The 23,349-nt window shown below is 42.6% G+C and overlaps 1 protein-coding gene across 1 annotated transcript in view; it reads right to left on the reverse strand.

The window, feature by feature from the left end:
* Positions 1 to 9,803: 9,803 nt before the first annotated feature.
* The window catches only part of LOC126239703 (transcription elongation factor SPT4-A), a 31,926-nt gene continuing 18,380 nt past the window's right edge, over positions 9,804 to 23,349 (reverse strand). The window contains exons 3-4 of the mRNA XM_049947878.1: positions 10,180 to 10,235; positions 9,804 to 10,079 (exon numbers count right to left, since the gene is read on the reverse strand). Of these exons, the coding sequence (XP_049803835.1) occupies positions 9,961 to 10,079; positions 10,180 to 10,235 (175 nt within the window). The 3' untranslated portion in view covers positions 9,804 to 9,960. The remainder of the gene's footprint in view (positions 10,080 to 10,179; positions 10,236 to 23,349) is intronic.

Consider the following 23,349-nt stretch of genomic DNA (forward strand, 5'->3'; position numbering starts at 1 on the left):
CTTGTTTTTCAGCTACATAAATGATATTGCAGTGACTTTAAAGGGTTGTGGAAAACTAATGTTTGCTGATGTAAAAAACTCACAAACCAAGGGCTCAAACTTAATCTTAGCAGACACAGCTCACATGTTAACTGACCAGGCAAACAAGTTGTTTAAGCTACCACTTTAACCATTAATCTCATGAAGACTCACAAGCTCAAATCAGCAATAATGACCTCTAGCACCACAAGCAGACATTAATGGTCCTATACTAAATGAAACACACTGTGTAAAATTAGTTGGGATCCAGTTGGGTAACTGTTCGTGGTCAAGACATGATAAACTAATCAAGATACTCAATTCAGCATGTTATGACCTTTAGAAACATCTCTCATTGTGTTGACCCCAAAAATAAGAGAAAAGGCTCATTTTGGGTAGTTTTAGTCCGTGTTGTCTCATAAAATTATTTTCTGAATAATGCAAATGAAGTATTTATTCAGCAGAAGCAAGAAGTAAGAACATTGTGTAATATAGAGAACAATGTATCTTACTGAAGCCATTATTACGCTTACTCCTTAATGGTATTTTGATAGCTGCTAATAGAAATCAGTTTCATGTGAACAGTGATTTATACAGTCACAATACAAGACACAAAAATAATTTTCATGTAATTGTTCCATCTTTGTCTAGGGTCCAGTGAGGAGCTACATACTCTGATAGGAAAATATTCAACAAACTCCCATTGAAAATGAAGAATTGAAAATACCTACCAAATCAAAAGAAAATCAAAAACATGTCATTAGCCACTGTTTCTACAAATTATCTGAATATTTAGATTCAGGAACTGAAAAGTTCTGTTAGCGACAGGCCAAGTATCAGTGGTCATCATAAAGCTGTTTTAAAAGCATTAACGTACTATAAATGGGACTCAGTATTTAAAGAAATGGGTTTCAGCACTTAAAGATGTCATTAAAAATTCTCTTTTAAAAATGTCATTGTAATCAAGTAAATGTTAAGCAACCAGTATCATATAAACAATAGCTCTTTGGTATAACCAAGTAGGTAAAATCTGTTTCAGAGTAGCAGCTTTCTTTCTAAATAACTTGACTGAAGTTAGCTGTGATGAGCATTAATACCATCAAGCATTATAGTAATAAGTTTATTGTTAATGTGGAATACAAATTAAACTTGCATGATTCTCTTTTTTTTTTTTTTGGGCTAAAGTATATCTTGACTCAATGCAACATTCCTGAAGGTTCTGTATCTACAGAACAAGCAGTGTTGTTGGCAGTGTAGCTTTGTTTAGACTGGTGACTAAGTGGGTGGTTAAGCAACTCACCAAGGCCAGTAACCTCTTGCCACTAACAACCACCTTGCACACTCACCCGCAACTGTTTCTACGAGTATAGCTTCTCTTTTATTTGCGATTTTTGGAGTTGTTTCAAATAACTTGAGTTTTGGCTGAACACAGCTTGGTTAACCGTGGTTTTACTGTATCTATAAACCAATATGTAACACTGTATACTCAAGTATTCTTATAAGTAGAACACTACACATCTGTATGCCAATACCCTGCAAATACAATACTTTGACTGGTATTTTTGTTTGACTAAACTTTTCATACACGATTCACAGTGTAATGTGTAAATAGATCCATGTTTCCTCTGAATAACCCATCAGCTGCTTTAAATCTGATACTTCATTTTTTCATAAAAACCTAATGCAATATGCCTTTTTGAAATTATGTCATATTGTTCACACACGATGATTAATTTCTTTTGGTAACTTTCAAAACCAAATTCCATACAAAGAGCAATTTTTTTTGTTTCCTTGCTAGCACTGAAGTGCAGTTCTGTGCAACAAAAGCAATGAAGTTTTTACAGACTAGGTCTTTCTTTGTACCATTCATAACAGAGATTGCTGCCTAACAGCAACCGTATCCTCAGTGGGCTATTCATTGTGTGTACTACTTCTTCGGACTAAATACAGAGTGTACATAGTGTCTGGGAACACTTTCAATCATTTATTGCACAAGAACCAAACACTGTACAGATGCATTGCATTTTGAAGAGAAACTCTCTCTCTCTCTCTCTCTTTTTTACAAACATTCATTCAATATGCTAACCATGAGTGACTCAGTGAATGTCAATACGGTAATCGAATTTTTGCCATACCCGTCTCAGCAAGTCATCAACTGTGACAGTCGCTTCTCATATTCTCTCCCGGAGCTCTGCTACATCACATGGTGGAGACAGTACATACACCAGATTTTTAATGTGTCCCCCTCAGAAAAAGGTCACATGGAGTGAGATCTGATGATTGGGGAGGCCATTTCATGAAACAGCTGTCCCCTTCCATAGCTCGGCCAATCCATCGATTCGGCAGCTCCGTGTTCAGGTATCCACGAAATTTACGATGAAAATGGGGTGGAGCTCCATCCTACTGAAACAGAGTGTGTGATTGCATTTGAGGCATCAGCCATTGCTGCAACATGTCCAAGTAGTAACATCCAGTGACAGTGCTCTCAGCGAAGAAGAATGGCCCATACAGTTTTCGACATGACAACGCACAAAAAACATTTACCTTTGCGGAATCACGCTCAAATTCGATGCATTCGTGTGGATGTTTTGTACCCCAGATTCAACAATTATGGCTGTTCACTTTCCCCTTAGTGTGAAAAGTGGCTTCGTCACTAAAAATTACGCGATCAATGCCATCCCCACTCAATTGTTGCAACTGAAAACAAAACTCAAAACACTTTTCTTTGTTGTCATCATTGAGCTTCTGCGCACTAGCTCCAATTTGAACGAGTTAATAGACAGTTTCTGTCGCAGGACTTTCCACACTGCCGTTGGAACCATTTCGAGTTCACGGAATGCACAATGCACCAATTTCTTTGGATTCCTTCTGAATGTCTCTTGTATGTGCTCGACATTCACTTCACTCACACTGGGACATCCGCTTCTCTTTGCCCGGCATAAGCAACCTGTTATAACGAATTTGTTGTGCCAGTGGTAAATGGCCATCCTTGTTGGTGGCTTCTTACTGTACTTGGTTCTAACCACCGATTGAACAGCTGTAGCACACTTGTTTTTGTCGAACACCAACTAACAGAAATCTCGCTCTGCACCTGAACTCGCCATGTTTGCAACTAGCACTGACTATCAGCAAATTACCAAACTACGCTGTGGCTGTATACGTGAAAACAACTTTCAGGGTTTCTCTTCAAAATGACATATGTATGATATCTGTACAATGTTTGGTTCTTGTGCAATAAATAATTTAAAGTGCTCCTGGACTTAAAGTGTGCTTGATTCCCACTCCCCTCAGTATCAAGTCCCTCCTGCCGCAATTTGTACATCATCAATGTAGTCAACTTTAATATTTTGCTTGCATGTTCCAGTTGTTGCTGATGAACACAGCATCAATTTTCTGCAGAGAATCTTGCATTTTACTGTTGTTTTATACCCTTTATTTCCAATGTTCCACAGACACAGGTCAGTTTGACACTTTGTTGGCTGCACTCCTCTATCTTCACACGGTATACACCAATCTTAACCAAACCTCAACAAAACAAAAACTCTGAACATAAATGTGAGATAGCACCCCTATAGCAGCAATACGCTGAAACAGAACAGAAACAATGTTTCCACTAATTTGTACAAACACTGCCATGAATAGCTGTTTCTGTGCTACAATCATGATTTCAATATAAACACATAAACAGATGTGTATGTGTCATACTTGTCAAAAACTGTAAAACTTTACAAGCATATCGGAAAGAAAATGTTCTAAAGGAAACTATGAAATTAAGAGACTGAATTATTAGCCGGTAATTCCCTTCTGAACAAATGTTTGTGCTGCTAACTGACGCACATGAAAGTAAATGCCATGTATCCCCCATTCGCCTAAAGGCACAGGCAGCACATCAGACACTGAAGGATCATGGATTTGTGTATGTAGAAGGTGTGCCTCTTCCGACTGCATCGATCACAACAAGGGCAACAGACAGCTGGACAAGTGCCATCAGATTGGTTGGCTGGTTTAAAAAGGGGTGGGGGGAGGGACCAAACTGCTTGGTCATCGGACCCTTGTTCCTATTAAAACAATTTCACAAGGGAAAGAATAAAACAAATGAGACGTACAGCACAATACAAAAAGGAAGGAAAAACCACAAGAACGACAACAGGCACTACAAGGAACAAAAGAGGACAAGAAAACCATAGAGAGATGCAAGAAACAGGCAGGAGAGATTAAAATGTAAAACTAAATCAGGCGATGGCCCGCCCCTCGTGGTCTCGCGGTAGCGTTCTCACTTTCTGAGCACGAGGTCCCGGGTTCGATTCCCGGCGGGGTCAGGGATTTTCCCTGCCTCGAGATGACTGGGTGTTGTTGTGTCGTCTTCATCATCATCATCATTCATCCCCATTACGGTCCAAGGAAGGCAACGGCAAACCACCTCCATTAGGACCTTGCCTAGTAAGGCAGTGCGGGTCTCCCACATCGTTCCCCCTACGCTCTGTAAAGAAGCATGGGACTTCATTTCCATTTTATTTCAGATCAGGCGATGAGACATTGTCAGCTAAAATTAACGGCAACAAGTCCGGTAACCGAAGATTTTGCCGCAGGGCAGCCAAAGTAGGACAGCGCAACAGAATATGGGCCACTGTAAACCGGGCACCACGCTGCTACTGAGGTGGGTCTTCAAGGTGCAGGAAATAGCCATGGGCGACAAGTGTGGTCAATGTGGAGCCAGCAGAGAATCGCAGAGTCTCTGCGAGAAGCCCGCATGGAAGACTTCCACACATCCATAGCCTTCTTAATGACATGTAATTTGTTGTGCATTCTGTTATGCCATTCAGTCTCCCAAAGCCGAAAACCTTGCGGCATAATAAGGGAAGCAGGTCAGTTACAGGAATGCCAATCTCCATAAGCAGTTTCCATGTAACCTGTTTGGCCAGCCTGTCAGCAAGTTCTTTGTCTGGGATGCCGACATGTCCCGGGGTCCAAACAAACACCACTGAATGACTGGACCCTTCCAGGGCATAGATGGACTCCTGGATGGTCGCTACCAAAGGATGGTGATGGTAGCACTAGTCAAAAGCTTGGAGGCTGCTCAAGGAGTCAGTACAGAGAAGAAACGACTTGACAGGACACGAGCGGTTGTGCTCAAGGGCACAAGATATGGCCACCGGCTCTGCAGTGAAAACACTGCATCCATCTGGCAATGAGTGCTGTTCAATATGTCCTCTGTAAACATAGGTGAAGCCAACATGACCATCAGCCATCGAGCTGTTGGTGTAAACCACTTCAGAGCTCCAGGACATGTCAAGAATCGAAAGGAAGTGACAGCGGAACGCTGAGTCCTTAGGGCCATGCAAAAGGTCCAGACAAAGCTTCGACCTAGGTTTACACCACCTAGGTTTACACCATGGAGGTGTACGTGAATGGATCTCAAGTAGAGGTGGTAAAGGGAAGGACTCCACTTTAGACAGAAGGGATTGGATGCGAACCCCAATGCAGGAGATAAACTGCCATGGTTGGGAAAAGGAGACAATAATTTGGATGCTCAGGAGAGCTACGAATGTGTACTACGTAAGTGCCGAGCAGTTGTGCACATCTGATCTGCAATGGAGGGACTCCAGCCTCCAGTAGTACACTCGTCCTAAAAGCTCCCATCGCTAGTCGAACTCTGCAGTGGTGCACTAGGTTGTGTAAATGCAACACATAGGATGCTGCTGAACTATAAACTAGACTCCCATAGTCAAGATGGGATTGAACAAGGGCTCTATAGAGTTGCAGCAGCATAGAGCGATCTACACCCCACTTGGTGTTGCTCAGGCAGTGGAAGGCATTGAGGTGGTGCCAGCACTTCCACTTCAGGCTGACGATGAGGAAGCCAAGTCAATTGAGTGTCGAAAACCAGTCCTAAGAATCGATATGTCTCCACTACCATGACTGGATCATCATTAAGGTAAAGTTCTGGTTCCAGATGAATGGTACAATGCCGACAGAAGTGCATGACACACAACCTTGCGGCTGAAAACTGCAAGCCGTGGGCTAGAGGGCATGACCTCACCTTGTGAATGGCTCCCTGTAGGCGCCGATCAGCTGCACCAGTACTGAAGGAGCAGTATGAAATGCAGAAGTCGTCTGCAAACAGAGAAGGTGAGACTGACGGCCCTACAGCTGCTGCTAGACTGTTGATGGACACTAAAAATAGAGAGACAGTCAATACAGAGCCCTGCAGGACTCCATTCTCCTCGATACGGGGGGAACTGTGGGAGGCACCGACACGGACAAGGAAAGTACGGAGCGACAGGAAGTTTTGGATAAAAATCAGGAGTGGGCCCCAGAGACCCCACTCATACAATGTGGCAAGGATATAATGTCGCCAGGTAATGTAAGCTTTACGTAATCAAGAAAGACGGCAACCAGGTGTTGGCATCTGGAAAAGGCTGTTCGGATGGCAGACTCAAGGGACAAGATTATCTGTGGTACAGCGACCCTGGCGGAAACCATCCTGGCATGGAACCAGTAGGCCCCATGACACCAGGAGCCAACACAACTGGTGACTTACCATACGTTCTAACACCTTACAAAGAATGTCGGTGTGGCTGATGGGTCGATAGCTATCCACATCAAGTGGGTACCTGCCAGGTTTGAGCACTGGAATGATGGTGCTCTCCCGCCATTGCAAAGGGAAGATGCCATCTCACCAGATCAGGTTGAAGATGACAAAGAGATATCGCTTTTAGTTGGACGAGAAATGTTTGATCATCTGACTGTGGATCCGATCTGGCCCAGGAGCTGTGTCGGGGCAATGAGCAAGGGCACTGAGGAGCTCCCACTCAGTAAATGGAGCACTATACGGTTCACTGTGACGTTCAGTGAACGAGAGGACTTTCCTTTCAATCAGCCATTTGAGGGTGCAAAAGGCTGGGGGGTAGTTCTCCAATGTAGAGATTCAAGAATAGTGCTCAGCAAAGTGCTCCGCAGTTCCATTTGCGTCGGTAGGTAACATACCATTGATGTTAATGCGAGGGACACCTGTCGGGGTCTGGTAACCAAAAACATGTCTCATCTTCATCCAGACTTGGGAAGGTGAAATATGGCACCCAATGGTTGAGACATACCTCTCCCAGCACTCATGTTTCCGTCTTTTTATAAGCTGGTGAACGCGTCTGCAGTGTCAACATGTGGCACTGGAAGTGCAGCGGGAAGATGTGCCCGAATGTCCTGCACTTAAAGCACCATATGGGGGGGAAGGACGTATGGTTTAATGTCACAGCAGTAAACAATCACCTTGACATTTTCAGGCAATGAATCATCCTCAAAGGCGAAGATGAAGGCACCAGTGGCAACCCTGTTGTCTTTGGGTTCCCTGTGAACACGCTGGATGAAATGAACACCTCGCCGTTCTAAATTGGTGCAGAGATCTTCGTCAGACTGCATGATGGAAAATAATCCCCTGGACCATGTTGAGGCTTTTATGGGGAGTGGTGGAAACAGGAATATCACGCAGATTGTGATAAGCAAGTAAGGCCCGGGATTGGGCTGGGGAGGTTGTCTGAATCAAGACTGCAGTGTTTCTCATCTTGGACAGTGTGTCACTTCCCCAAACTTGTCCTCAAGATGTTCAAGAAAAAATTGAGACTTCGTACGTAGAAAGGAGTCCCCATCCATTCTGCTACAGACTAAATACTGAGACAAATATGGCTCTTTTGTTTCTATAGCCCTATGTTCCTCCCATGGTGTAGCAAGAGAGGCAAACGATTAAGGATCACGCCTGTCAGCACTGTATTTGAACTTGCCCTTCTTAGAGACTGCTGGTGCCATTCAGTCACCAGCAAGGGATGACTTTGTCCACTTTATTGTGGGTCATCCGCCCTGATGCCACCCACTCCGATCAGGGGCTCTCCCCACGGGCGCCACCCAGCCACCGCAAAGGCCACCTGGCATGATGGCCGTTGCTGGGAGTCAGGATGCCCCACGAAGACAGGCATCTACTCCTTGGCATACATGGTGAATTTACAGCTCAGGCATCAGCAGTGCGATCCCTGTGTTGTCAAGGGACTACCACCAAATGAGTACATGACAGCCTCACCACAATGGACAGGCTACTGTACTGGATACTGGGCACAGAGAAATCCAATACTGTCATGGGGTGAAAGAGAACAGGAGACAACAGAAGAAGATGACCTACCCCAAAAAGTGTCCTTGCCGAGATAGTTGAATTGTAGGTGAAGATGCAAAGCCATGATGAGAAGAGGTTCAGGAGAACGAATCTAAGGGCACTATGGATAACTCTTACACCACATAAGGCTTCCTTCCCCATATGGCCAGCACTTCTGTAGAATTTGGAAAGTGGGAGGTCAAACCATAAATTGGGACCTGAAGTTACAGGGCCGAAAAGTGTGAGACTCCTTTTAGCCACCTCTTACGACAGACAGGAATACTGTGGGCCTATTCTAACCCCTGGACCCGCAGGGGGAGCGCCATCTGATGTCCTCTGTGCCAGATACTTATTTCCTCAGCCATGTCACGTGTGCAGAACTGCATTGGCACAAATTTCACTGTGCCCTGGCTATATGGGAGGCTCAAGCCAACATGTTCGCAATTCACTTTACTGGAGATCTGGGCCAATCTATCTGCTGACTCTTAGCAGCCCATCAGTCAGAGCCCGGTCAGAATCCACCGCAACAGGACCTAAGACATTCCAGCTACAACCCAGGACATACCTGTTGGCCAACTACACTAAATGCTCAACCTTGTCATTGGGGATTATCAGTGGCATAGTCTTCATGTCCCACTATGTTTACTCACTGTGTGTTCCAGGCATATGCCTGTCAATGTCTGGGAAGTTTTATTATTTTTCATTGAGAAGTTTTCCTTTATAATTAAGTCTCTCTACTGTGGTTGTAATAACCTCTTGCTCTCATTTACCTGTGTCTTATTATTACTTATGAATCATTTCCCCATGGGAGGTACAGCAGTAAATACCCAATCAAACTTTTGAAACTAGTAACTCCTCCCCTAGGGAGGAGGGAAGGATAAATTGGGGAAGGCTAAAAGGAAGGGCTGGTTGGTCAGAAAGCCTGCTATTGTGAGAACAAAAGGAGACAATGAGCTTTATCTTTAGAAGAGCAGTAGGTTCATATCATCCCAGGGTCCAAGTAACCTTTTTATCCTTCACCAATCTATCCCCCCCCCCCCCCCCCACACACACACACACACACAGAGAGAGAGAGAGATAGAGATATATATATAGAGAGAGAGAGAGAGAGAGAGAGAAACTAAGTTTCAAAAGCTAGGATGAATTATGTTCTTTTATTTGTATCTATGCCAGTACCAAAACTTTACAAATGAATACTCTGTCCTATGTAGAACCTAAACCGTGGTTTATTTGTCTAACTTTTGTTAAATGCAAATGGAAGGACGTATGGGGAGCCAGTGACATCTAGTATACACTGAAACAGAGAGGAGAATGATACACTGGTATACACTGAAGATGCTCTGCCTCCCTCCAAACACAGACCGGTTACTACATTTGCTTCATACGGGGCATCTAAAATTAGAAGAGATTAGCATAAGCAACAAACACCTGCGAGTTTTGTAAACACAAGGAGCTGAAGGTGGCACACCACTGTGTGCCTGGAATTGCTTTATCAGTCCTATTCAAATAAAATTGTCATCGCTTGATCTGCAAAGTCGGTGGCAACCAGACAAAAAACAGTATTCTATATTCTATCGAATTGTAATTTCTACCTGAGATGATAACCCATAGATCAAGAGAAGTATAGTGAATATAAAAGCTCAGTGCATTTTCCAGAAAGTCATTTATTCTAGTAGCAACTTTACAAAATCAAGAAATTTACATACTTTTTGGTCATACGTGTGTGAAAACAATCAAAATAAAATAAGTTCATTGTCCATATAAAGTGTCAGAAGTCCAAATCACACCAGCTGAAGGATAGAAATTCAGCGTTGGCTGGTGTCTCGAGATCTATACGTGATTCCTCGGCTCTTCATCTCTCTCACAATACCAGCTGGCAGGCGACCAGACACTGATATTGCATATACTCCTTTAGTGAACCTATCTGCAGAAAAAATTGGTTTATCAGATTACTAGGTCAAATAAATAAAACTAAGTATAAACAACAATGTATTTTCTGTAACGTAATTTTAAATATTACTTACTTATTCGCTGCCATTTACAGACCCAGCTGTCCTCAGGACTCATTGCAGCAATCATCCTGCATGTATAGAAATGAAAATTAATATTAATATAAAAATCATTACATCAAGTAACAGCTGGAAATGAATCAAAACATCCATGTCGGAACCATAGAACAATAAGATGAAAAAGGAATTAAAAGCGACTGTGTTAAGCCAATTGGTGGAATGAAAGACAGCTAAAAACAAGGACTTCCTCTTGGAGAAAGGTCCACGACATATGCCACAGAGACAACAGAGGTCCTGAACTAAAGATTAAATGTCATTCCCCTTATTGCTACAATGGAAAAACGCAAAAAGCGGTCAACAGTCCACACATCATTCATTAAAACAGCCAATAACTTGGATGGCAAACACAAATTAGAACATCAGTGGTTAAAAAAAGGGGCATTCCATCAGGAAACGGTGAACTATCAAAGGTTGGTGACAATGAGCACAAAGAGGCAGTGGATCACCACTTAACAAACGACAATGGCTAAAACAACAGAGCCCAATGCACAACCTAGCTAAAATGATCTCCTCAGGCTGACAGGAGGTTGGCCAAGCAGCGGAGAAAGGTTTAATTTCCCAGAGCTCATTTCCATGAAGGAAAGACCAGTGGTAAGGCCAAAGGGACACCACCTGCAGACAGACGGCAATACAGGATCATCAGAAGTAATGGAAGAACTAGCGGGCTGAGGTAGGAGGACTACGGGGAGGAGTGTAAGCACAGCCTCATTCCTGTCAGACCGACGTGACCATGGACCCACATAAACATCAAAGTGGCTCCATCAAGAATAAGCAAGTGACAGCTTTCTTGGACCCATTGCACTAAGGGATGGACTGTGTACAGGACACAAAGGCTCAGAAGGGCACTGAGTGAGTCGGAGCAAATGACAATTGAAAAGCTTGTGTTGCCTAGTACTGCATGGTCTGATACAGGGCAAAGAGCTCCACTGTAAATTCTGAGCAATGTTCCAGAAGCCGATATTGAAAATGGTTGACCCCCAATGACGAAGGCACGCCCGACATCACAGTCAGTCCAAGAGCCATCAGTGTACACAAAAGTTGGCCAAATGGATGCCACAATGATGGATTGTATTTAGGCGGCATAAGATGGATGGATGTGCAGATGCATAAACAAAACACCCATAATCTAGTTTCAAACAGACAAGGGATCGGTACAAATGAAGGAGGGTGGTCCAATCTGCTCCTCAGGAAGTACTGCTGAGGACACATAGGAGGACATTGACGGACCGGGTACAGCGGGTGGTCCAGGCAAGACACATGGGATGACCAAGAAAGCTTCCTATTGAGCATGAGCCCCAGGAATTTCGTTGTTACAGTGAACGGAAGAACAATAGGCCCAAGATGTAAAGACAGCGGAAGACACCAATTTTGCCACCAGAAATACATACAAACAGTTTTGTCAGTGGAAATACATACAAACAGTTTTGTCAGTGGAAAAGCAAAAGCCATTCTCGATGCTCCATGAGTAAACATAATCGAGACATTGTTGAAGAAGCCACACAGGGAGAGAAGTGCAGGGAGATGGCAATAGATGGCAATATTATCAACGAAAAGTAAAGCTGGAGATGCCTGGTGGGAGACAGGCCATAATAGGGTTAATGGCGATAGCAAAGAGGACGATGCTCAGGACGGAACCCTGAGGCACACCATTTTCCTGGATAAAGGTGTCCAAGAAGACAGAACCCACACGAAAAATTTCTGAAGGAGAAAGGCACGCGGCCTTGGAAGCCACATGTGTAGAGTGTATGGAGGATACCACTCCTCCAGTGTAGGCTTTCTCCAAATCAAAAAACAGGGTCACAGTCTGGGATTTCAACAGAAAACCATTCATGACATGGGTTGACAAAGTAATGAGATGGTCAACTGCAGAACAACCCACTCCAAATCCACAAAGTGCAATGGTTAGTACATTGCGAAACTTGAGCCACGAAACCAGCCGGGCATGAATCACACGTTCCATCACCTGGGAGAGGATTTGGGCAGTAACTAGAAGGAAGGTGTTTCTTCTTACCAGGCTTAGGTATGAGTATGAGAGTGACCTCACAACAGCATCTGGGGAATGTGCCATCTGCTTAGATGCTATCGTAAAAATGAAGGAGAAAGTGCTTGCCCGAGAGAAAGATGCTGCAACACCTGAATGTGAACAATGTCTGGCACTGGGGGCAGAAGATCGGCAGGAAGTGAGAGTGTGATCTAGCTACCGCACAGTAAAGGTGACATTGTTGCGTTCATGATTGTAGATGTTGTAGATAGCAATATGGTCCACTATGACATCATATGTTACAGTCAGGCTGGAAATTTGAGAATGGATCTTGGATCCCCGAGAGCTGTCAGTGGCTGGCCCAAATGCTGGAAGAGGGTGTGGAAGTGTTAAAATAACTAGTAAATGAAATTCAGCTGGCTTTTTTGCTAACCCAAAGAATGTGATGACACTGTGCAGGCAACTGTTAATAACGAATGTGGTTCACCATTGTAGGATGATGATTGAAAAAGCAGAGAGCACGTCTCCGCGCGTGAATTGCATTGCAGCATGACCCAGTCCACCAAGGGACTTGAATATGGTGCGGTAAAAATGAAATGCGAGGAATGGAATATTCTGCGGTGGTAAGGATAACATTCATAAGGTATTCTACCTGATCATCACAACTGGGGAAATGTTGTTCATCAAAGGTTGCCAGGGAGGAGCAAAGCCTCCGGTCGCTCCTAGAAAGCTGCCCATTGGATTTGCAAATAGGTGGGGTAGGAGTCAGCAAACGGAAAATGGTTGCTCAAGTACATGTCAGAGAAAACTGACCAATTGAGATGATGGGCAAGTTGAGCAGTGCAAAATGAGAGGTCCAAATGGGAACACATGTGCGTGGAGTCTGAAAGGAATGTGGGTGCTCCAGTGTTAAGGCAGATGAGGTTGAGTTGATTAGTAAGGTCAACCAAGAGGGCACCTCTTGGACAGGTTATGGTAGAGCCCCGAAATGGTACGCATTAAAGACACGAAGCAGCAAAAAGGGGTGAGGGAGTTGCCCAATAAGCTAGAGAAAGGCCAGCCTGGTGACACCAAATGATGGAGGAATGTAGACAGTACAAAGAGAAATGATGAAGTGAGGAAGGAAAATGTGGAATGCAACAGCTTGCAATCAAGTGTTCAGTGAAGTGATTTGACTTTGAACATTATCCAGGATGAGCAATTTGACTCCCCCATGAGGTGGAATGCCATCCACGGGAGGGGTGGGGTGGGGGGTGTCAAAGTGCAATGGAAAGAAATGCCAGAGGTCAAAGCTGTCGCGAGGACACAATTTTGTTTCATGGAGTTTGAGAACAAGTGGACACTGCAATTCCAAGAGCAGCTTTAAATCTTCTTTGTTGGACCTACAGCCGTGAATGTTCCATTGGAGGAGAGTCATGATGAGGAAAGAGGAGGAAGGAAAAAATGTAGGGGTGTCACCTCAGTGGCTGCTGAGTGCCAGCCACTGCTACAGTGTGCAGAGGTTGGAGAATCCTACTCCATGAGGTCTACGGAGGTTTCAGCATTCGCACTGGGTCAGCCAGTGAATTCCAGTTCAGAGAAATGGTTGGCAGTGCGCACCCGCGAAACAGAAGTCCGCCAGATGAGGCAATCATTGGGGGGGGGGGGGGGGGGGGGGGACACCATCAAAGAAGAGGATGTTCGAGTTGGTGAAGGAGATGACTGTTTTCTTTGTTTGGTTTCTTGGAGCCTTTGCAGTTGGCAGATGAAGACTCAGGTGTTTGTTGGCTGGAGGGACATAAGAAGTCTTCACAAGAGTACTCCTGTTCTTTCTGGCCTGCCAGTTGTGTAGCATGTGATTTCGCCGTCAGATGCGAAAATTTGGTGGCTTGGTACATTGTTGGAGGAGGACATGGGGTGCTACCATGACTCTGGGTGATTTTACTCTGCAGTGCTGAATTTGAGATCGCAAGTCTACATGGCATCCTTTTTGGAGCAAGGTGTAGCAAGAACAGTACTGTAAATGCCAGATGGTAAAACAAAAGAGCTTCCGACTATCCAACAGCTTGTAAGCGACAGGGTACGGCACTTCTTCCTTCAGCCATATCTCCTGGGTGGCTACCTCATCAAGATACGCGGGACAGTCTCGGGAGGAGGCTGCATGGTCGCCATTGCAATTGATACAACAGGGAGGAGGCGGCTGGCAATCACCCTTGTGAGTATCCCTACCATAAGTAGCACATTTGGCCAGGTTTCAACAGGACATTTGAGTATGGTTGTAACGTTGACACTGGTAACAGCGCATTGGGTTAGGAATGTACAGTCAGATGGTTATGAATTCATAGCCTGCTTTGACCTTTGATAGAAGCACTACTCTATCCAACATGAGAAAAAGAGTGCATGTAGGCACAAAGGACACATCAACCTTTTTCATGACCCTAAGGACAGCACTGACACCCTGATCAGAGGACAGTTTGGATTTCTCCCTTGGTCAGACCATCAAGCAGCCTAGTGTAAATAACACCATTGGAAGAATTCAGCATCTGATGGGCCTCGACATGAACTGGATAGCCATTGAGGAGCGAAGCTGCAAGCAGTTGTTGTGCCTGAGAAGTACAAGTAGTCTCCAAAAACAAAGTGCATTGCATAAACAAATAATGTGTTGTGATGGCTGAAGAGCCAATACCGTGTTACAAAAGGAGGCCAAAATGCACGCGTTTTAGCTCACGCAGGCTGGCGTGAGGAGGGAAGAACTATACTGACGTGAGGTCTGGAACATGACAAGGAATGAGAATTCAGAAAGCGGACGTCATTAGTTTGATACTTAACTTTAATGCATTAATGATGAACGCCGCTCTTGACGGTACATGATTCACATTATTATCTGTTCAGGATACATAGTAACTGAATATGGTGCCTTGCTAGGTCGTAGCAAATGACTTAGCTGAAGGCTATGCTAAACTGTCGTCTCTGCAAATGAGAGCGCATGCAGGCAGTGAACCATCGCTAGCAAAGTCAGCTGTACAACTGGGGTGAGTGCTAGGGAGTCTCTCTAGACTAAACCTGCCGTGTGGCGGTGCTCAGTATGCAATCACTGATAGTGGCGACACGCGGGTCTGACGTATACTAACGGACCGCAGCCAATTTAAAGGCTACCACCTAGCAAGTGTGGTGTCTGGCGGTGACACCACAAAATGGATTAACTGTAGCAGAGGACTGACCACCTCTGGTATGCAATACCACGACAAACTGATATGCAGCTGGGAGAGTCTTTGAATCTTCAGCCTCATTCCGTTCTCATTTAGTACACAAAGACCAAGCTGGTGATTGGCTACCTGCAACAAAATCTCCCATAACTGCAAGCAGCTCTGATGGTGCGCTCCTTCCAACTGGGAATTGTGGGTTACCCAGTCACCTTTTACATGTCACCAGACGCGTGGGTCAGCATTCAGGAGTGCACATGCAAGAAGAATAAACAAAAAGGAACCTCAAATGCCACAGCGGAGGAAGGATAGGAGATGGAGAATGAAGAAAGAAAGAAACAAAGAAAAAACAGTGGAGGGACTGTTCTGATGTCAGGCTACTGAAAATTAAGAACACACATCCCCAACATGTTCCCCAAGGGAGGGAAAAAGGAATAGCAGGAGGACAGGCATGTAGCAAGGAAGGGAGGAATTGTTACAAAGGTTGGGGCCCGATTGTAGCCAAGCATGAACTCACAAAAGAGTGGTGATCCCCCTGGGAGGGCAATTTACACAATGAATTCTGCATTGTTGCACACAATTCAGTACCAGTTACTTTCAGAAAGACAAACCTATTCCATATCACAAAGCAGTGGTGGAGCTGGTAATGCACTGAAATTCCAATGTAAGATCAGCTTTACAGAGATTAAGGCAATATGCCTACATGGTAAGGCGAAAAACTCTGTTTACTTCAAACTGTGGGGATGTGTGTAGTTCTCTTCCAAGGGGACCATAGACTAGGTGTGGCAAAGGGGATTTGGAGTGAGAGGAATGGAAAGGCCATGTGGCAGAGCAATCTGAGTTGTTAGAGAAGTTACATGAGCTGCCATGCCATGACAAGCTGTTTGAAGTCTGTTTAACCACAGCATTTTATTAGACTGCTTTAAAATCATTCAATAATGCTACTGCTATAATTACTGATATAAAACAACAATATAGGATGGGTGAAAATCTTTACTGATTGTATTTCATGTCAAAACATTTCAGTTTACATTGCACTGTCAACTTTCAGCTTGTTGTGCACAATTCAGTACCAGTTACCTCCAGAAAGACAAACTTATTTCATATCACAAAGCAATGGTGGAGCTGGTAATGCAAATCAGCAATATGCAACCCAAATACAATGTGGATTTTAAAATTGCTGTAAGTTCCTTGGGACAATAAAAATTGAAACAACACTACGACAAAAATAACAAGCAATAAATCCAAACAACAAGCACTGTCTAGTGAACAGCAGTATAAATGTCAAAGAAAGTCCTCAAAGTCGCAGTGAGTGACTTCTGGCTACGGATTACCCTGACAAAAGAGCCCTTTATTGCACTTTCATAGCACTAACTGGCAGTCTAATAAATATGAAGACAAAAATAAATGTAAATGGGAGTGTTTCATTTGAAGACATTATGGGCAGATCTCAGGCACAGTTAGTTCATTAATATGATTGATAATAGTGATGTTGAATGAGTCACTTTGCATTCTTATTACACATTCATTTGTAAATATCACTATATGATGATCATTTACAAGATGTATTATTTTTATATACAGCTGCAATTTAGTAATTAATGAAGGCCCATTTTATCTAAGAGAAGATTGTAATTCACAATATCAAATGCCTTAAATAGGTCACAGGAAATACCAACTGGTGCTACTTTTTTAACTCTTAAAATATCGTGAATGAACAGTAAATGGCATTTTCAGATGAGCAACTCTTCTTATATCAAAACTGTGATTCACTGAAGATACTATTGTTGCTCAGATGGAATACTACTCTAAACTACGATGCCTTTTCAAAAATTTTGGAAAACAGTGTGAAACAAGTCTGTAGTTATTGACATGTCTCCTATCACCTTTCTTACAGCCAATTTAGCAATGACATATTTCAATCTAACTGGAAAGAGGCCCTGAGTTAATGATGCATTGCATATTCCAGAAACGACACCATTTATTATATGGGAACAACTCTCGTACTCTGTTAAAAACACTGTTATATCCAGACGATCGTTCATTTTTGAGAGAATATAAAATTTTTTGATTTCAGAAGGAGAAGTTGATGAGACATTAATACGATTGGATTTTACATGACTTGCTTTTTCAACACTATGCTTTCATTTTTTGTCTTTAACTGTTTGTCGCTATATAGATCAAAGGGATGTGATGAATGAGTTTTTCTCTCATGAACTAACATGTCCACTTTGTGCCTAAATAGAAATATTTCTCTCATCTCAAACTCATTAGTTTCTCGAACAGGTAGATTGGGAAGGAAGGCTAGGGTCCATTCTGTATGCTTGCTTGGATAGGAGGAGTGAGGGCAAGAGATTGCCAGTAACGATGGAGAACACTGGGTGCACCATGCTGCAAATCGTGACTCGTGTCGTCAGCAATGATGCCCGACACCCGAGTTCTGTGGCCATCCTGTTGTTACAAGCACCTAGCTGCATCGGTGAAGACAACTGCTGATAATACCCAGTGAGGTAAGTGCAGATTCTGAATGTGAAAAAAAATTGGGTAGTACTCATGACAGATCAAACATAATAGATGGATGCTTTTATTGACACCCCCCACCCCACTTCACAATCAGCACTGGCAAAATATTTTTGGGAAAATCTTTAGAAAGTTCAGGTCAGAAGTGATGGTACATTTGAGGGAAAGCCTGTAGTAAATTGTGCATATACTTAATGGTCACATTATAGTTTTAGAGCAAACTTTCAACTTAACAACTATTGGCTGGGGTAGTCACATGATATTGGCAGTTAGTTGTCTGAATGTGTTCTAAATGTCTTACCCAAAAATATCTTGAGGATTCAATCAGAGTAACATCTGAGATCTGGTTACAAACAGGTCCAAACTTTCAAACTCAGTTAGTGTAGAGCATGAAATCAGTGCCCATAAAGCCATTGTAGCATCAATGACTACAGAAGTAATAGAAACGTAAAGAAGGTAAGGTAATATTTACACCATATAAGTGCAACAAGAAACATTTTACATTACAAGAGCAATCAACATCAAACATTCATCTTTGAAGCTGAAAATCTTGAGTATAAAGGATCAAAATTCCAGACATTGTACCACACGTCTCAGATAGGTAGGGTAAATGTCTCAGATAGGTATGTGCTGAGCAAAGTTACAGAGGGTGGGAAAGGCACATTGCGGTTTGAGATGCATTGGAAAAAAGCACCAAAAGAAAAGTAAGCATCACTGCAGATTTAACATAACCAAAGCTTTGTCAACAAACAAACACTGAACAAAGTTAAAATTAGCCTAAGAAGAGCCCTGCATCAAATGTTCAGTGAATTTTAAAGGAAAATTCTGTTTACTGATTTTATAGAAAATCCTAAGAAGTGTTTGTATACAAAGTATTTTGGTCTTATGTAAAGTCAATAAATGGAACAAATCCATCCCGCCGCATACTCAAGAGTCCATAATGGCATCAAAACAGAGGATGACAGAAGGTCCAAACACTGAACTCCTTTTTCTGAAATTGTTTCACTGAGAAAGACTGTTCTGAGATTCTTGTTTTATTGAGGAAGATTGTACTGAAGTTTATTCTTTAAATCACTGCACAAACATAAAAAATGACATACTAAAAAAAGTGACTGCAGGACAGAAAATAAACTATAATCACTTAATACATGGCATACGTATACAATTCTATAAACTTCTCAGCCATTTACGATAGGTCAGTGAAGGATGAAGTGTTCAAGTGACTGCAAAAATGTACCAGGTCATTCCTATATTCAAGAAGTGTCAGATTCTCATGACCATCTACATGTAAGTAAATTTTATGTAAACTACTATGAAGTGCATGGCAGAGGGTGCTCAGAACAGCACCACACGTTAGTATGGCTTCTTCCCATTACAAATGTGTATGAAGTGCAGGAAGCAAGAGTGCTCAAATGTTCCTGTCCATGTTTTAATTAGTCTACTTCTGTATTTATGGTCTCTAAGAGAGTGATATATAGGGACTGAAGAATATAACTAGATTATTTAGAAAATACTGGTTCTTGAAAATTTGTATTTGTAAATGATTTTCTAGTTATTTTATTCTGACTGAGGAGAAATCACATGGAGTTCCCAAAGGCTCAATTTTAGGTCCACTATTACTTGTCATATATGTAAATGATCTTCTGTCTAACATACAACAAGCAGAATTAGTTCTTTTTGTGGATGATACTAGAATTGTAATCAATCTAATCATACATACAGCAAAAGAAGACAGAGTAAACAATGTTTTTAGAAGTATCATTGCCCGGTTTTCTATGAATGATCTCACATTCAATTTTAGAAAGACAAAGCATATTCACATCTAGGGGGACTACACCTATGATAAGTGTAACACATGGTGAGGAAATAATAAATAGGATGGAAACTTCAAAATCTTAGGTGTCAATAGGGATGAGGATTTAAACCTGAAAAAGCTCATTTTGGAACTCCTAAAACCAATTAATTGAGTCACATTTGCACTTACATCCAAACCTCCACACTTCAGATCTAGACCAAACATTGTATGTCGATAGAGTATCAATTAAGTCTCTGATTTAGTTCGTACTATGTGCTGTCGTCCAGCAGGATGGGTGTAAATGTTAACTAAAAGTAACACCAGAACTACCAAAGCACAGCAAAAGCATATCTGAGAATAATTTATTCATATGACTTCCATGAGTGAGTTGCTGGAGTGTTAGGTTGTTGTGCCAAAAGTCCTGGGTTCAAATCCACCAAACTAGAATTTCTTTTTTACTGTGTTATGTGTGAAAGCGTTACAAGGGACATGTAAAAGGCTGTTTGAAGATTACAGCTATGTCCTCTTAGCAGTCTGCTTTCAAAATAAACAAACAATTGCATCACATGTGAGGAAGTAATAGTAGTAGTAGAACAACAACAACAACAACAACAACAACAACAGCAATAAAACTAATAGTGCTAATAATAAACAAAATAAGAAAAACACACACACACACACACACACACACACACACACACACACACACACAATCTCTCTCTCTCTCTCTCTCTCTCTCTCTCTCTCTCTCTCTCTCTCTCTCCACACAATGTGTCATTCATATATGTAAATGATCTATCTAACATACGACAAGCAGAATTAGTTCTGTTTGCAAATGATACTAGTATCGTAATCAATTCAAGCATACATACAGCAAAAGAAAGCTTCAACTATAATGGTTGTGTTTTGGCATAACATCAAGCACTGGCACATCGGGCAAGAAGTGCGCAGAGAACTGTGAGACAATGTCGCCAATAGTACGCTGACGGACCACTCTCTAGGATGACACCGAGACAGGAGCAGCATCTAGGTGAGAATATAAGCACTGCTCTGCCTGGCCATGGCCCGAGTTAAAGATGAGACTTCCTCCGAATGCAACAGCAGTGACTTACGAATTGTACTGTTTTGCTTGCATTGGAATTGTATATGCTGAAGGATACTGATTATTTGCAAGTCGCCATTGCCTTTGGGAATACGCAAAGTTAAGTATTGTCATTTATCCTACTGTAACAAAAATCTATTAATACCATTGCTTGAACTGTTGTCTAGCGATCCCAGAAAGGAGGCTTCCTAGACACCCTATATCAGACGAATGGGCAGAACACAATAGATTGCATACGAAGAAATGTGTGAAGCAAATTACTTTTGTACACCAAGCACATTTAATGAATCCCACATTTGTGCATCCACTCTGTAGATTGTAGAATGAAAGATTTTGTCTGAAACAGAACTTTGTTGAAGTTTCAACGAGTTTAGCCGTTATCCACCTGTGACAGTGAGAATAATAGAAATGTGGAGAACACAACTGATCATTGGATTGCAGCTTAAGAAGATTATTCCACTGTTGCAAACTAATCTCTTCTGAAGAATCTCGAGCAGCATTGGATATTTTACGAATCATATGCTTGTACATTCAGAAGAAATGAAGATCAAATGGTTGACAAATCAAGGTTGTGTTTGCTGGAATTATGTGAACGGTGATTTTGTCTTCTGGTAGATTGTTTTGTATTTGCAGGTCACGAAGAATACTGGCGTCTTTGTGGGGCCCATAAGAAACCAGTATTAGCGGAAATTTCTCTCCACTCATTTGTTCCACTACAGTTTCTCGTAGAACTGTCCTGAACAGTTCTTTGGTCATTTTGCCCGAGGTGTGAGAGTGAATAATTAAATTTGGTGCTGGAATCACGGACAGATGTGTATGAGTACTCATAGAACGAGACTCTTGAAGGACAAAAAACAGCTTTGTAGCAAGTTTGACTGTCTGTGAAAGCAATGGAACAACAGTGTATGTATGGGTTGTTGCGTAACGGAATATACAACCCCCACAATATCTTTAGAACACCTAGTTGGAAGGGTGTGGCCCACAGACATCTCCTTGCTCAACCTATTTTCGTTGGTGTTTTAGATATTTGCATCTGTGGTACGCTGTCATGACTGGACAAGCTGCTTGTTGCCAGTCCTCTACAGTTTTCTGGATGTCATCTCTGCTGTGGCACATTTTCACTGTAACAAAATGCTTGTCTTTGCGGCTTACAGTATTGCTTTTATGCTTCCAGTGCAAGACCCAAATGTCACAGGCATCAAATCATGAGAAATTTAACTGTCTCACTTCTGGTTTTGCTCATGGCGTTCCTGATAGTGGAGTTTGAAGATCTCCATCACATGCATTGCAATATGCTTGTATTTCTCCTTCACAGACATTAACTCTCCATGTTCCCACTTCCATTTCCAATCATGAAACATACACCATGCAGGACATCTAGTGTGAAATCTGTTTTTCATTGCAGACATCATGCAATGTGCACTTGTTTGATTTGGCTTCAGCTGCTTTTTGACTAAGCCAATATTCGAGCATTTCGATAGATGGCAAATCTGTCTGCAAGTGCACTGGTGCCCTTGGGTACAAAAAATAAAACAAAGCCTAGTAAAACTTAGTGTACACCACAAGTATCACATACTGGAGGGTCTTCTCGCTGGAGCCATACCTCATAGGACTATGACGTAAGAGAGGACAAGTAAAGAGAACCTCATTCTGTCTGCGTGACTGGAAGGAGGTACACCATAGCTGCATTGTGGACTTAGCGAGACAAAGTTAATTATCTGCGACTTTCAGCCATTCTCCTTCCTACTGACGCATGACCCTGTGCCTCAACATCCAGCAAAAGCATGCAAGGGGATGGCACAAATGAACCAATTGAGAATCGCGACATGCCTCCTTGTGTGCTATATCCACACTTTTGTTCCCCTCAATACCCATGTACCCTGGCACCTAGCAGAAACACACCTCCTTTCCCAGCTGAAGGAGGGCACTAAGGGAATTAGAATAGACAAGTAATTTAGCACTTGAAACATGTCTCATTTGCTCCAGTGCCAGTAAGATTGTGTATAATTCTGCACTGAAACACTTAAGCCTTGAGGTAGTTGGATCATGAGGATATGGTTGGGAAAAACAACAGAGCAACCCATGGAGTCCCTCTGTTTAGACACATCTGTAAAAACAGCTACTGAGTTGTAGTGCTCAGTTAAAATGTCAGAAAACTATTTATTAAAAACATAAGCAGAAACGCAATCTCTCCTGTACTGAGATAAATCTATAATCACTCTTGGCCTCTGCAGTAACCAGGGTGGCGGGCAGCCAACCCTGGAGTTGGGGTTGTACTTGCTCCGCACCAAGTGACTCCAACACATGCTGCACATGGATCCCAAATTGCCTTGTTGCTCATGGACGAATGGAGAAAGGCTGTTCAGAGATTGACGAGAACAGTATAGTGTGCAAATGAATTCGGTGCAATGAGGAACTTACATCCCCGACGCACCAAGAGCTGCTGCCAGACGGTGAGTGGCAATTCCCCAGCCTCAGAGTAGAGACTGAGTAATGGGGTGGACCTGTACAGACCTAGGCCAGCTGAATCCCCCCATGGTGGTCA

The sequence above is a fragment of the Schistocerca nitens genome, chromosome 1 (assembly GCF_023898315.1).
Source record: "Schistocerca nitens isolate TAMUIC-IGC-003100 chromosome 1, iqSchNite1.1, whole genome shotgun sequence".
Lineage (NCBI taxonomy): Eukaryota > Metazoa > Arthropoda > Insecta > Orthoptera > Acrididae > Schistocerca > Schistocerca nitens.